At 42.8% G+C, this 16,632-nt stretch overlaps 1 protein-coding gene across 3 annotated transcripts in view; it reads right to left on the reverse strand.

The window, feature by feature from the left end:
• Nucleotides 1-393: 393 nt before the first annotated feature.
• The window catches only part of CCN4 (cellular communication network factor 4), a 51,850-nt gene continuing 35,611 nt past the window's right edge, over nt 394-16,632 (reverse strand). For all 3 annotated transcript variants that reach the window (XM_030509334.1, XM_030509343.1, XM_030509324.1), the window contains 4 exons: nt 7,376-7,643; nt 3,366-3,623; nt 1,283-1,476; nt 394-770 (listed from right to left, as the gene is read on the reverse strand). In XM_030509334.1, coding sequence (XP_030365194.1) covers nt 471-770; nt 1,283-1,476; nt 3,366-3,623; nt 7,376-7,622 — 999 coding nt within the window. In that variant the 5' untranslated portion in view covers nt 7,623-7,643 and the 3' untranslated portion in view covers nt 394-470. The remainder of the gene's footprint in view (nt 771-1,282; nt 1,477-3,365; nt 3,624-7,375; nt 7,644-16,632) is intronic.

Below are 16,632 nucleotides of genomic sequence, written 5' to 3' on the forward strand. Positions count from 1 at the left end.
CTGAGGGTCAGCAGCATCCAAGACTGAAGTCTGATGTTGAAAACTAAACATATGCCAATGCTTGTTTTCCAGCTTAGACCACATTAGTCAAAAAATGACAGTAATGATATCTGAATCTCAATCTAAGCTACTGACAGCCATACTTTTGTTGTCATACTAGTGTACTATTCTTTCCTTTGGGCAATTAAACTGTTGGCCTAATAAATGGCAGTGCCAACAGGCCTGTAATTTAAGCCTTGGAATCTGTGCATAGAGGAATTTTTGGCTGTTGTTAAGGGATGGAGGTCTATTAGAGTTGAAAATCCTGCTCGTTCAAGGCCTTTCCAAAAACAGTGTGGCAAAACAAGGAGACTTAACATCCTAGCTCAGGAAAAAAACAAATTGTACATTGGCAGCGGATGAAGATTCTCCTTTTATTTTAAATCCTCTGTAAAATCAGAGCAATGGGTCAATTCCAGCATTCAGCCTATTTAATTAGCGATTTCAGAGTAATCATGGTAATGAGCCAAGTCGGCAAAGATGTCATTGGGGTTCTTGCAGTTCAGGTTGCAGAAACAAGCATTGATCCACATGATTTTCCAAGAAAACTCAGTTCCATCTGGGCACTGGAACCTCACTTCAATAGTCTTGGACTTGTAGGGTGTGCAGCACCTATTGTCTGTGCAGACGCCGCAGTATTTGGGTCTATATGGACTTTTGCTTACACATCCTGAGATGGTGTAGTTCATTGGTTCATTGGCCCTGTAGACAGCCAAGCACTTCTTCCCAGGCTAAATCAGAGAAGAACAGAAAAAGAGACAGGTTAATATATCTTGCTGACACAGGTAGGACACACAAACCACCTTCCCCATATTTAAAGGGTTTTGAAGCTGTTAGGAAGCATTTTACAGCCCCGATCTAGAACGTGTGACAGTTTTACACACTTAGACATACAAACCTACAAGCTGCAAGTAGGGTATTTGCAAAATACAGCTCATAGCCATGACCAGCAGTGCACCAGTGCTTTTCCACTAGTTGAGTACCAGGTCTGTCTGAACAAACAGCAAGCACAGCGGACTTGGCTTGCCTTCGCTTGCAAGGACCCTTTGGCTGGAACTAAAGTTCTCAGGGGAAGGTTTTCACACCAGCATGTGGGAGCATAAGGAAGACACATTTTTGACCTCTTTGCAGCACAGTTAAGTCCATGTAGAATTGCAGCCTTCAGAAGCCTGAATGCTGCCAAACAAAGGCTGACCCTGTGTCCGGACAAAGCTCAAGGGGTGTGTGAAGGAGCAGTCCCCACCTTAATGTGCTTGGTGATATCCACCTCGCAGGGCCTCATATTGCACAGGCGGCTTTCCTTCAGGAGCCGGCACTGGTCATTGTCATTGGAAATCCTGGTGGAAATGCCCAGCCCACAGGTCTTTGAGCAGGGACTCCAGGGGGAGGTGTGCACGATGCAGTTCTTCTGCCAGGCTTCATCTTCTCCCTCGTACGCTGCAGAGACCAGATTAATCCCACGTTATTCAGCCACAGCAGCTTTCCATATTAAACGCCCTCTCCCCAGCTCATTACACATTCAGGCCACTAACCCAAACAATGAAATCACAGCAGAGTGGCTCAGCATTCCTGTGAACCCTCTCATCCCACCCCCTTTGCCGCTGACCTACTTTGTGTCAGACCCTCCGGTGCTGCAAGCGCTTGGGGCCAGGGCTCATTTCTTTATCTCCCTTCACAGCCTTGCACAAGGGGGTCCTTGTCTGGGACCCCCAGGTGCTGCCACAATGCAAACAATTACAGCCAGTGCAGCAAAGGGATGAGATCTGGGCTCACCATGAAGGTTTATTTCTGAGCCCATTCAATCGATTCTGTAACAGAAAGTGGTCAACAGTCTGCTGGATGGCCAAGGGGCTTGGGAAGCAGCCACTGCCTTTCACAAGGAGGAAGAGCAGCTTGAATAGCTCTCAGAGAGCTCGGCAGCCACTTGAAGAAGGGGTGGGCTCTGTGTTGAAAGCAGCTGACAACCCCAGTTCAGGTTCCTTCACAGCCTCAGCCAAGGTCCCCACTGGTCTGCGGCTCACAGTACAGCCCGCAGGCAAAGCTCTGATAGAAACTGCTGCATTGAGCTCTCTCACTGATATATTTATTACTATATTATTATATTAAATATAATAATTGCTAATTTCCCTTCTATAAAGCTTCTACTTATGAAAGAAAAGGTCAGGCAAGCTGTTTACAACAAGCATCCCATGTGTCCTTGAGCTCTGCTTTTGTGAGATGAGAGTCTAAAATATGGAGCTAATGTTGCTAATGTCACTACATTGCATCACAGGGTGTCATGAGGATAAATTTAAGACACAGAGCAGGGTAAACCCATCGTAAACCTTTGGGATTATATTTGAGGCAAATGGCCCCACCTCTGTTCAGTGAGCTACGTGATCTTCACTATGAATGTGAGTGTGAGGAAAGAAGATAGATACCTTATGTGATACATAATATAGTTCAATAATGTCAGAATTCAGTTCAGTCAGTCCAGAATTGCGAACTGGTAATGAAACTTCCACATAAATGTTTTCAAGGTGTTTGTTAGGTAAGTCTGGGACTACTAAAATACAAGGGCTCTAAAATGATAGAATCATGTAATGTTTTGGGTTGGAAGGGACTTTAAAGCTCACCCAGTTCCAACCCCTTGCCACGGGCAGGCACATCTTCCACTAGGCCAGGTTGCTCCAAGCCCCGCCCAGCCTGGCCTTGAACACTGCCAAGGATGGGGCAGCCACAGCTTCTCTGGGCACCCTGTGCCAGTGTCGCAGCACCCTCACAGTGAAGAATTTCTTCCTCATATCTAGTCTATAACCCAGACAGCCTCAGTCCCAATTTAAACTGAACCCATTCGGTTTTCCAGAGGGCCCAGACTGAATCATAGAATCATATCATAGAATAGTTAAGGTTGGAAAGGACCTTAAGATCATCTAGTTCCAACCCCCCTGCCACGGGCAGGGATGCCTCATGCTAGACCATGTCACACAAGGCTAGCCTTGAACACTGACAGGGATGGAGCATTTATCACTTCTTTGGGCAAATTCAAAATGGTGATGTAAAAAGGACTTGTGACATCTTCAAAGTACCAGCAGATGTGTGTTTTAGAGGGGGGCTTAGTCACACAAGCATGTTTGGTGAATCTCATATTGCTGCTAAGGAGTTCAAGCACACCACTGCTGTTTGCATGTCTTCTCCTTCACTATATGCTGTATAGGAGTCTCTGTTCCTCGACCACACAAAGACCAGACGCCTGCCAGGTCTGGCAATACAAGCTGATACTTTGGTTATAGAGTCTGGCTTCCAGTTGCCTGGCGACAGAGACATCCACCTCAGTCCCACCATACCTGCAGAGGAGATGTGCCGTGGAGATGTCTTCCTGATTTTCTTGGAGTCATCACAAATCCACTGCTCGCAGCACTTCCCTGCTAACTTAATCAGCTTTGGGTTTGGGCACCAGACAAGGGGAGGACGTGAGTTTGTGCACATAGGAATACAGCCCACAGCCCCGTTAATGCACGTGCAGTTGTATTTGCAGTTGGGCTGAAACGTGTCCCCATTGTTATACCTGACTCCATTGAGGACACATCCTACACCGACAATCTCTGAAAGGAAAGAAAAAGAGAGAAAGACACACAGAGCGCTGTTAGAATAATGATGGCAACAAACAGTGCTGATGTGCTTCTTTACCAAGCTGCTCCCTGGGCTAATGGAGCCAATGTGGAGACATGGCTGCGGGGTCATGTGTTCAGTGTGATGCTGAATGTGGTCACACTGTATAGGAAACTGTTTTCATTCTGAATCACAGCAGAAAAAGAGAATCTTTTAATGCTTCATGGAGAAAAGAAGTTAGAAAATAAAACAAGTTTTATCCACAAATGCTCACCTAAAAAATCATTTTTGTAGCATGCTGGTAAAAGAAGGAGCAATAAAAGTAATTAAAGCAGATATTGAGTGAAATTTGGTGTTTTCAGAGATGTATGAGAGGACCACATAGAGTTGCAAATATGAGGTTTGCAACACCTGAAGCAAAAGCAGAACACTCAAGTGAAGGAGTGCTTAAAATGGCACTGAATTACTATATTTAGGCAACTAGATACCACCTAGTTTATCACAGAATAGTTTTCTTGGAAAATGAATTTAACACATTATAAAGCTACAAAAATCAGTATTTGATGAGTATTTTAAAATAAAATCACAAAAAAAAGTCAATCTTTTTGATTGCCCATGAACAGGAATCACACTGATTCAAAAAGCATCAACTTTCTTATTTCCAAGTTATGAACACAAATTTTCTAACGGAAAATTCAGGCTTCAGTTTCTTGTTTGGTCACACGGAGGCAGTGTGCATGCACCGATCAGGTTGCTTGAAATTTGAGTTTGGTTGGAAATGGACCTGCAGTGTGGCTGCACCAACACAGATTGAAATGCTGGGTTCAAATTCTGCAAAGGCTTCCTACTTTTACAATGGGCTGAATGAAAACATCAAACACAAATCCTTTCTTCTGTACAAAAATGAGAGTTGTTGCAGTTTGAAGGACAGGTTCCAGATTTCCAGCTCAGGCTCAGCTCCAATTTTGATCATGTTTCCACCATTGTATTGAAAAGACATCACTCAGTGCTGGAGCTGGAGCTGAGAACTCAGTTAAACTTCGAGGTGTACACATGGATTATGACAGCTCAAGAAAATGCTGTGTTTCCTGGTATTTTGCTACCAGCATATCCCTCCTGGACTGTGTTAACTCAGCCTCACACAGGTCTCATATATCAGGAGGTTCATCATGAGAACATCCCAAACATAGACAAACGGACTGTTGAATGCCTTCATGCAGAACCTCACTGAGACTGCATCTAAGTTAGACAATGTGGGAGCACATCCCTGTTCCTGGTGCATCCCTGTTCTTAACCTCAAGTGCACAATGCTTGCCTCCCCACCTGGGTATGTGCTCAGCACCCCATTGTCTCTGCTTCCATGCAGAAAAAAGCCAACAACAAAAGGTGTAGTGAATTGCAGAGGCTCCTATCTGATGTCCGGGTGATCAGATCCTGGACACATTTCACCATGCCAGTCCAGATACAGCCTGAATTTCTCACATTCTCACTCCATTCCCTTTCCCGACAGCAGTTCCTAGCTCTTTCAGAATCTCTGTTTTCCACAAATTCTATTGTTTCTGTAGTCCTGCATGCACTGGATTCTCTAGACTTACATTTTGGCAGCCAGCTGCAAAGCAAATTCCTCACAGCAGTTAGTCCCCAACACGCAGCTCAGGAGCCCCACTCTTGCCTTCACTCACGCTGCAGCCACACTCACACTCAGCTACAGCGCAGCAGCTGGTGTACTCTGAGTGGGGTGATGTGGCCTATATATGACCAAGTGCATTAGAAAGAACATGTCAGCAGATCCTGTCAAGTGCATCTACTTGGATGCTGAAAGCAAGGGGAAGACCACAGCTTTCTATGGCAACCAGAGACAAGATGCTTCACATCCTAACCATGGAAAGACCTACTTCTCGTGCCCCTCAGCTATGCACACCACAGTACCCCTCACCATATAGCCATAAGTGTCATATCCCTGGCAGTGTTCAAGGCCAGGCTGGACAGAGCCTTGGGTGACATGGTCTAGTGTGAGTCATCCCTGCCCATCACAGGAGGTTGGAACTAGATGACCTTAAGGTCCTTGCCATCCCTACCTATTCTATGATAATAAGGGATATATTGTCATGGCAGTAGGGACGTGAAAGTGCAGACTGAGAATCCTTCCAGACCTCACTGGAGAAGCTGGAGATCATCACAATGATGTTGCCACAGGAATACTGAATGACTGTCATGTATGGGACTACTACAAAAACCCTCAAAAAAATCCAACCAAGAAAGCAAGCATTTAAATAAACAAATGTGAAGTAACAGGAAGGTTTTCAAAGAGGTCTAGGAAGGCTGAGGTAGCTTTGAGACAACATCCAGCTTGTTTTCCTCTCCCAACACAGGGCCAGCTGTAACGATGTCATTCTTGACAGATGTTTGTCTAACCTGTTCTTACAGACCTCCCATGAATGCTGCACACATACTCCAGACAATATATTTGAATGATCTCATATCCTCTTTTCTTAACCTTGGATCTTTTCTAATCTTGAAAATCACTGTTTAAGCTTGTGGCTCCTTGCATACAATTTCTCTTGTTGTTATTTTGTCCATACCCTACAAAACCTGTTTAGATTGCACTTTCTGCATGCTTGGTTTTTTGTGGATGAGCTAACGCAAAGCCAAGTTCATGTCTTACTACACTTCCTTACAACCCCTAGTATTTCTGCCAGCCATCCTAAACCTCTTTACTCCTCAGGCTTGCCCCTTGCAAACCTTCTGCTGATATTCTAAGTTTATTGAAGCCCAGTGTTTGCAATCTTTTCTCTTTTCTGTGGATCAGTTATTCTATCCATCTCGCAATCAACTCTCCTCCAGGTTTCCTTCCAATTTGCATTTTCTATTAGTACTATTCATGGTTATATTCTAGCATAGAAGATCCTTCCTCTAAGTGGCTTCTTCCTGTTTATGAATCTAAAGCTGTAACCAATATGTTGCAACAACATGCTAAACAGTCAACATCCTTTCTGATCAGCTACCTCTGTGATTTTACTCATGATCCTTTCCCATTTAGTCATTCCCAGAGTAATGATTTTCAATCATTTATAACATTTATGAGCAGATTAGATTCCCCCCATGTTCTGGATCTCAGAACAAGTGAATCCCAGACACGCAAAACATTACCTCATTTCTTTTTGAATGAAAGCATTCCAGTTGCATGAGTTATCCCTTCATTATGACAGGCAGAGGAAGAAATCCTTCTGCCTCACGGCAGCAAATATGACTGAAACTGCAGTAAGATTAAGGCTCAGAAATCAATTTGTCACCAAGAAAATTTGCTAGGAGATGATTTGACCCTGACTCTCTTGACATGCTCTCCTTAGGGATCCACAATTGGAAATAAGCCAATGTAGACACCCATATTGCTTGTCTTTAAAGACAGTTGCATATCTATGCTTCCTTCATGCCCAACCCACTGCAACACCTCCTCCTATTGTGGCAAGTATAGAATCATCTACTTGCAAATCTGAAGACCTTCAAATGCTAATTGCTCATTGCACTTGGCTGCAGCCAACTCAAAGAGCACAAGTTCAGATGTCATTTCTTATCCAGCCAACTGCCCTGAGAATGAAGACAGCTATAAGGAAATGGAAGATGACGAACGGAGGAGCTGATGAGTGTACAATCAGGTATCTAGTGAGATAAATCTCAGCCATGGCTCAGACTGAGGGGAGCTGCCAATGTGTGTCAAAGTCAAAAATATATGTACATCACTTACGTGCACATACTCCTATTTCGTACCTAGGTCTGTCTCCACTGTAGTCACAGTACAAGCCCCTGTGGAAGTCACAAGTGTCAGCCTCAGTGCAGCTTTCTCCACGCTGCTTGGCACACATCTTGCAGCAGTCGCAGCCGTCTGTGACCAGGCTGACTCCTACCGAGCACCGAGGTGGGGACTTCGGACACTCGCATGGCCACTTACAGTACTGAGTCCGCGTGTAGGTCTCTGTCGTGGTGGGGGTCATGGTGGTGGTCTGGGCAATGGCCTACAAACAAACAAACACAGCTCGGAGAGTGTTCCAGAGAAAAGGGATTTGAAAACCCTTTGGTGGCTAGTCCTCAATTACAATCTGCTCAGGTCTGCAAGGAAACCAAAGAATAAATGTCAAAGAGCCACGTAAAGGGAGCTGTCATTGCTCTCTTGTAAACCCCTTGATACCAGCTTAGGGCAAACGCTTTACAGCTTGGACCAGTATTTAAACTGCATAGCCCTAGTCTGCTGGTACTCAGCATTTTCCAGACCTCTCCTATCCAAGCAGAGGTCTCTCTCCATGAAGGAACACATCAAACCCCACCTCTGATACATGAGAAGAAGGAGTGGTGTGTCCAGTGTTGGTCACCCTGTGGTGCCTGGCTCTGGCAAAGGATTGTGCTGCCTATATCTTATCCCTGTTGATTGAGAGATGACTCTAGAGCTACTCTTGGCTACTTAAAAGCTTCCTCGTGCAACAGTCACTGCCCTTCAGGTCAACAAGCAAGGTAAAGGTCGTCGTGTTGCAGTGTGAAAGCTCATGTGGACCTGTTTGGCCTCATCTTCCTCAGGCTTATCCATATTTATGTGGGTCTTGCATCCAAAACGTGAAGTCCCATAAATCCACAAGGGTGCCAGGAGCAGGCCTAGGAGTCCACCATCTTCACAGACAATCACTCATGGATGTCTGTGTTGTATGAATGACCTGAAACCCACAGACCTAGCACTCCATTGCAAACCTCCTGAGGATGTCTTGGCCATTTCATCTTTTCTTGCAACACTGCTAATAGCACAACAACTGCTGCCTTACAATGTCCTAGCCCTTTGGCTTGAGTAGAGATGAGGTTAGGGAAGGAAAAGAACCTCTGAAGCCAAAATCTGGCTAACTGACTGTGAACATCATGATTCACAAGTTCACCCGCCTCTGTCTGAAAAATGTTTTGTTTATCTCCATCCCTATAACACAACACAGCTGCAGTCCAGCTCCCTGACAGAGTCCTAGTCCTAAGCAATGAAACCACAGTATGGCTATAACAATTCAAATCAATCAATCAATCAATCAATCAAGTCATGTATTTCCTCTAAACACTCTGACAACCACCCTTATCCAACTTTTGCAGTGTCCAGGCTACCATATTCAGCAGAAACACTCTTTCTCTGTGAATCCTAACGTAGTCATGAAGCTCTTAGATCTGTCTGTGATGGGCTCTTCCAGGTCGTATTGGAGTTCCCATGATATTTCCCTGGCCCACAGAGTCAAAAACAACTTGACTATTTCCGCAGTGATTTTCCACCTCTGTCTTTTGGCACTTGCTTTTGTCCTACATGGAGCCACTGTGGGAACTGTAAGTTGGATGAGTGTAAGTGAAGCTTCATAATGATAGTGTTTCTCCCATTAGCCATGCACAAATATTTGCCAGCATGGTGAGAAAGGAAGGAAAACTTTTATGAGGAGGATACTGCCAAGTTTCCGTTTCCTGATCTCCATTTCCTTGGCAAGCAAGAAAAAAACCCAAAAGTGCAAGTTAATTAAAAATCTGATAATCAGATAAAAAATCTGATCAAAATAAAACAAGGTAAAAAGGGATTTCATGTAACACAGTGATGCTACTCCAGTAGACACGTTCAGGTCACTATTACTGAGATAATGGAGTGCTGGGGTACTCATAGAAACCACAGAGGGCAGAGGTTCATTGCCTTCTGCACTCTCCAGTTCCTGCAGAGCAAACTCTGAGTGACATTTAACAACACCAGCCATACTTGTGATGCAGGAAGGGTGCAAATCAGCCCAGTGACAAAGCAAAAAGGTGCCTTTTCTACCAGGATTACTGCACAGGAACCCGCAGCTGCACATGGGAGTCAAGCAGGGTCCAGTAGCTCAAGCACAGAAACAAATAGGGTTATTTACAGGCTATGACCCTGCTTGGGTACATGAGGTCCAGAAGCCCTGTTTTGTGACAAGAAGTGATGGCTGAAATAATAACTGTGTATCTCTACAAAGTTCAGACAAGGAAAGTCAAGGTCTAGAAATTACTAAGGCAATTCCATCCATTCATAGAATCATAGAATGGTTTGGATTGGAAGGGACCTTAAAGCTCATCCAGTTCCAAGCCCCTGCTATAGGCACCTTCCACTAGACTATGTTGCTCCAAGCCCTGTCCAACTTGGCCTTGAACACTGCCAGGGATAGAGCAGCCACAGCTTCTCTGGGCACCCTGTGCCAGCAGCTCAGCACCCTCACAGGGAAGAACTTCTGCCTAAGATCTAATCTAAATCTCCCCTCTTTAAGTTTAAATCCATTCCCCCTTGTCCTGTCACTACATGCCCTTGTGGAAAAAAAAAACCTCCAGCGTTCTTGTAGCCCCTTTTTAGGTACTGGAAGGCTGCTCTTCTCCAGACTGAACAACCCCAACTCTCTCAGCCTGCCTTCACAGGAGAGCTGCTCCAGCCTTCAGATCATCTTCGTGGCCTCCTCTGGACTCGCTTTAACAGGTCCACATCCTTCTCATGCTGCATGCCCAGAGCTGAACACAGTACTCCAGGTGAGGTCTCATGAGAGCAGAGTAGAAGGGCAGGATCACCTCCCTTGACCTGCTGGTCATGCTCCTTTTGATGCAGCCCAGGATACAGTTGGCTATCATCTGGGTTGCAAGTGCACATTTCTGGGTCATGTTGAGCTTCCTGTCAATCATTCCTGGCTAGCTTACACTGTACTGTGTATTCCCCAGTGTTTTGTCTTTTTTACAGTTTCAGAGGTCTCAAACAAAAGGTTGTTCATGAAGAAAATGCCTTAACCCAAGGCTTTATGGGTTAATGCATCCCTAAGCACTGCAATCCCACAGCTGATGAGATGAATTCCTCTGCAAAGCCCTTTTATTGTCTTCTGCAGCATCCTTGTTAAAAGACTCAAATTTTATTAAAGAGCATTTCTAAACCTGCTGCTACTGCAGTATCTGAAGGTGTATTTAAGCATCTTCGTAATTAATTACCCTGTATTTAGAACCCTAAATTGTTAACACACTGATAATCACTGCCAAATAGGCTATGTGTTTGCTCTGGGCATAGTTCCCAATTCCATTAAGACCTCCTTTACAAACAGTTGTCCTTAAAGTTCGCTTAAAATCTCCTTTAAAGTCATGTTTAAACTAAAACATACCAGTATAATTTACTCCCACTTTAAGCCTCTTTGATGCTGCCAAAGTTGTTAAAAGAGGAACATTCAAATAAATGAAAAGCCCTGGCCTTTTAATAGCAGCATTTCTCATTCCACTAGCAATAATTTGGATAGGTGCAATAATCTGTCACTTGAGAAGAGAGGCCTCTTCAAGTGCAATAAACCTATTTACTTTGTTGCTGATCATTAAAAAAAAGTGCTTAATAATCAAATCCAGGCACACAGATAAAAGTCACACAGCTATTTAAAGAGCCCATTGCCATGGCCCAACCCTGTAAGTAAATCCCTTCACAGTCTCTTATTTGTATTGTCAACACGAGCAAGTAAACACTTCTGTGTAGATATGAAAGTGTCTGTAAATCAACACACATAGCAAAGAGGAACCTTGTTAGTCCTATGGTTTCAGTTAATATGTGAAGGACTGAGGCTGAATTCTTGTAAAGCACTGAGTAGCTGGGAGCCATGTGGTGGCTTGTGATAGACAGGAATGTAGAGTAAATTATTTAACAGCCCTTCCTCTAGGTCTGAAGTCTGAGCTGGCCAAGGAGGCTTTTCACATGTCCTTTTAGTTACTAACTGCTGTAATTCCTGATGTGTAATTCCTTCAGCTAGAAGGATCCAGCAGTATATGTAAGTCAGCCACTTGGTGTGGGCTACATGAGCATCTTCAATTAATAAGTGTGGACAGGCATCAAAATACTATGACTGCCATATTTTGCAAATAGGGAGGTCATGAAGAAGTGGAAGTGACATCATGTCCTAGGCTCCATTGCAACACAGCCAAAACCCAGCCTTTGAAAACTATTGTCCATTGGACACTAGAAAAAGTGTACAACTGAACAGCTTCAAAGCCCTCCTCCTCTCCCCTCCTAAGTCCCTCAGAGCTTTGCTGTGGGAGAAACAATTCTGTAGATTCATATAGTTCTTGGCTTTTCCATGGTCAGCTCTCATACCTGTAATATCTAAATCCTTTTAGAAAAGTCATTCAGCCCTACTACTTCAATGTCCCATAACATTTTGAGATATAGACACTTGCTTATGAATAGGTACGATGGTTAAGACATCATGAATAATGCTTTATAAGTACCATAATAAAACCAACTCTTTCCATAGATGCTAATCCAACAAGAAATCATATTTTTGGCCTTCGTTAATGGCCATCTGTACCTAGAAACAAAAAACCCTCAAGTAATTTAAGGTTTCAGGAATCACGTCTTTATGGTGACTATAATGTGTAGGAGGACAATGGTTTTGTTAAGAAATCCAAAATGAGAATGAAGAGAAACTTAACACCAAAAAGCACAGTGATGAAGATTTGACAAGTTTATTTTAAAATCTTAGAAAAATAAAAGAATGTGCCTGCTAATAAATTAATTTTTCCAGGTACTGGTATTTAACTTCTTTTGTATCATTCCCCTTCAATCTTGGGGTCTGCAGATTTGCTTTCTTGGATGCTATGGAGAATATGTTCCACCACAAGTTATTAATGAGTTTGTAATTTTGCAGGTTTTGGTGGTACAAGTCCATTCTCATTAAAACAAGATGAAGCCTTTCTCACCCTGATAACTCTCTATTAAAGTCGCTCCTGATTTATGCTTGGCAAGCTCCAAAATTACTTTCTTTTTGCATGTGTAGAGAGTAGTATTTCACTAGCAACAATTTCCAGCTAATTTCTGTGTTCATATCCAAGGGGAGAGAAGGAGAAAATAAAAAGATTACTTACTGCCCGACATCACCACAAACTCAGTGTTTTTAATAGCCATGAGTTTTACTGTCGAAGTCTTAAAGGTACAAAATGCAGAGAGGCATTTAGCAACATGTTCTACCTACTGGCAAAGTACAGTTTCAATCTGTTGGAAAATACTTTAATTGTAAGTTTGTTTTAGTTTTGGAAGCTGGAAAAACCAAGCTAGGCTGTTGAAAATAGTGTATACAGTCCAAATTGCAAGCCAGCCAGATATATAGCAGCACTTTTACATAAAGCATTAGGAAACCTCAAGCTTTGCCTTTAAGCAGCAAAGCCCTAAATGCATTGAAATATATTCCTTTGCTTCCAGTTTTTACAGGTGTTTAAAAATATACTCATGTATACTGATTTCACTGTTGCAGTACTGCATGATCTTAAAGCTTTTTTCTTTCAAGTATTTTTCTCATCATGATGAACTGCGTGAAGGTAAGGAGAAGCTATCTATGTTCTTCATCTCCAGTTTATTGATGGGGAAAAGTCCAGAAAGGACTGTGACTTCTAAATTCAACTCCTCTGGCTATTGGCAGAGCTGTGAAATGGTTAGAAGTTGTCAGATAGAGGTCTGCTCAAACCATAGTACCTTATCACCTCCTGCTGTTTTCTCCCTGGTGGTAATTTGCTCTAAAAGAAGGACTTTTGAGCTCGCTCATAGCTGCTCAAGCTGTGTTTGGCAGGGCACATGCCATTGGGTGGGCTGCTTTTAATTTCCAACAGTCAAACACATTAAAGTGATATTTTTAACCTACATTTCTGACACTGTTTTTTTGAGCAAATGTCAGATGCTATTGATGGGGGGATATGATGTAATCTGGATTATCACCTGTCTTCCATCTCTGACACATTCATGGAAGAAAATAATCAATCAGTGAGGATATTTTGTTAAAACGTCTTCCTTACTACTATGTGGTCAAATCAGCTGATTTGCAGACTGACCCAAGCATCCTTACTTAGACATGTGCATGCACCGAGGCCTGGCAGCATCAGCCTGTCACTGTTTAGAAATAACGCCGGATATTCCAGTTCAGCTGTCCTAAACATGATCACTGAAGTTAAAAACAGAGCTTTAAGCGGAACCATAGGGATGCATCTCCCAGGGAAGAACTGTGCATTTGCATCTCTCTGCCAGACGACACATCTGCTTTCTCCTGGTTCCACCTACTGGCTGAACGATGTAGACAGCACAAGTAGAAATGCCTGTAGAGCCAACTCCAACAGCACGTACAACCCTAAATGTTCCCATTAACCAAAATGATCTCAAAAGGCACCCCAGGAGACTCACCTCCACATTCACAGAGCTGCAAACATCCTAATACTAACCTGAGGTAGCACAGTTCCCAGAGGAACACAGAGTCTGGAGAATAATAAGGAAGTAAAAAATGAGAAGACAAAATGAAACAGAAATAGTCTATTAAATAAAGCCGCATAACCTTTTATCCCTCAGTTGCATCTCTAGGAAAGTGTAGAGATTGCTTAGTTTCATCCCAGAACAGACAGAGGTTAGCAACTCCTAATGCATGTCAGAAGGATGGGCACATTAACAATGACAAACAGGACCTGGCTTACACCAGTGAGTTTAAACCAGGCCCTCAAGGTAGAAGTTTGTTGCTTGATCTTGCTTAGTTGGAACTTCTGAGCTGAATACTGATGAATATTTGCATTATTATTACACCCAAAACAGATGGGTCGACAAAGAGACGGTTCTTACAGCAAGATCAGCAGTAATCACAGTACCATCAGGACTTCTTCGCTGTTATACTCTTGCTGCAAATCCCTGAATCCTCATACCTGTTCATAAACCATCACAAGGAAATACTAGTAAAAAGAGAGCTAGCATCAGGACAGAGACATAAATCAGATTCTGCATGGTATAAGGAAAATATGATTATGTGGGGGCTCAACTTCCCCAGAGTATGCACAAGCTTCTAGATACCTCATTAAAATTGATCCCAGACATGAAATCTTCAGAACATATTGTAAAATAACAGACTCTGAACTCAGAAAATATAAGATAGTTTTATAGATGTCAAGCGCCAGCTGGATTTATTCTTGCTGTGCACTGTAGGCTGAGCAGAAGGGAATGTTCTGCATGAAGCATAACATTCAATAACCCGAGAAAATAAAATATCCACAGTGAGTCAAGCATTAATATTCCTGTGGATATATGAGTGATGAACAATCAGCTTCCCATAACTTTATTTTGGGAAATGTGACTGTGGGAAGAATGTAGGCAGATGTTTGGAATAGTCTTTTCTAAGACAGTTTAAACAACTATAGAGTAAAGATTACATACATTCACCTTTTTGCCAAAGATTTGCTTATGTTGGCAAACTCAGTGTGGCCTTACATTTTCTTCACAGTTTTCCATGGAGTGTTCAGAGTGAAAGAACTTCCCTGTTAGAAAGCAACCTGATGTTTCGTAAGTGTTGTCCCAGTAAAAGCAGCACTTGCTTAGAATAGGGTGACCTAAAAATGTTTGGACATCATTAACAAATTCACACTGCCACCACAGATTCCACTAATCGGGATATTTAACAGCATAATTCCTATGCTCTAAGAACATTTTAATGTCTTCTCTGCACATGTTCTGTTTGTGCAGCTAATGAGCTCATCCAGTGAAAACTAGCTTTAACTAGAGTCTGAAAAGTAACGGAGAACATCTGGAGCAATCAGAAAAGCCTCCAGAAAGGACAAGCAGACAGACTTCAGTTTCAGGAAAGTGGAAAGTGCATCTGGACTATCCAAGGTCATGGTCATAGAGTTACAAACCATCTTAAACCTGTACAGAACAAGATGTTGACATATGAGCCACAAGCTGAGTAACAAAAGCAATATCACAGATTCAGCTCCCAGTCTGCTTTGGCAGAGGTTTTACTTTGCAATAAGTCATGATCTGCATTTGCTCATGTCCTCTTTTTCAGTCATGGCCTTGAAATCAAAAGGAAGATGACTTCAAGGTCCTTTTCAACCCTAACTATTCTGTGATTCTATGATTCTGTCCTCTTACTGCCTTGGGGGACACTCTGTCCCAGCCTGGGCAAAAGAAGTAAAATAAGAAAAATTGAAAAGCTCCACTTATTTGGTTGTTTGGGTTTGTTTCTTTGGTTGGTTTTTGGTTTTTTTTCATGTCAAGAATAGCGCAGATTTCACAGTATTTTTCAAAATCATCTTGGTTTGCATAATTTTTCTAATAAAAATATAAATTTGTCTTTTCAAGTATCAACAATTTCCTGTTCTTGTTCCAGCGCAAAGCACTTTGACTTAAAACAACTTTTCATTTTAAAATGTCATTGTAAATTAAACTCTGAAATTTGAAACAGTTTGCTTTGCTTGACCTAGTATCTGTCCTACCCTAGAGCTGCTGATGAACTGATGGAGTTATGCATCGCTATTTCCTTTAAACAGCAATCTTCCTCCCGTGTGACTGAGATGGTCAGAGGCCTAAAGGTTACCACCCAGGACAAGATGCTGAGGGAGCTGGGCTCGGGTAGTCTGGCAAAGAGATTAATGGATGGTCTAGTACTATCCTCAGGAGTAGCAGAGTGTACTAATAGGCAGCAGCCACAAGATGTAGTTGAGATGTTTAGTCTGAACACCAGAAGGGCAACTTCTTCACTAGCAGAGCAGTGCAGCACCAGGACAGGTCACTCAGGGATGCTCTGAATTCTCCATCCTTAGCTGTTGGATTAAAGACCTCCAGAGGGCACTGACAAGCAGCGTTTCTGGCAGCCTGTGAATGCATACCTTGCCAAAACCGCACGTGGAATATGCCCATAAACCTAAACACCCAGCGAGATGTCTTCATCAGGTCAGTCTTGTGTGGTACCACCTAAAGTCTGGTTCTGGCACAGGGAAATAAAACCTAATCTTTTTGTTAAATCGTGCATTTAACGCAGAGAAAAGAATTCTATTTTGCAGGTCCATGCCCTCCCATACCATGAGCACAGCCAAAAATGATATGTGGCAGCTAATTATTATTTTATCTGGTAAGAGGAAACCTACCAGAAGTTTGGTTTTGTAGCTGGAAGATTTCAGGATAACATAAGGAAAGAGAAGCTGCTGCTACTTTAATGGTCCCTTTGGAAC

Source organism: Strigops habroptila, chromosome 1, assembly GCF_004027225.2.
Source record: "Strigops habroptila isolate Jane chromosome 1, bStrHab1.2.pri, whole genome shotgun sequence".
In the NCBI taxonomy this organism is placed as follows: Eukaryota; Metazoa; Chordata; class Aves; order Psittaciformes; family Psittacidae; genus Strigops; species Strigops habroptila.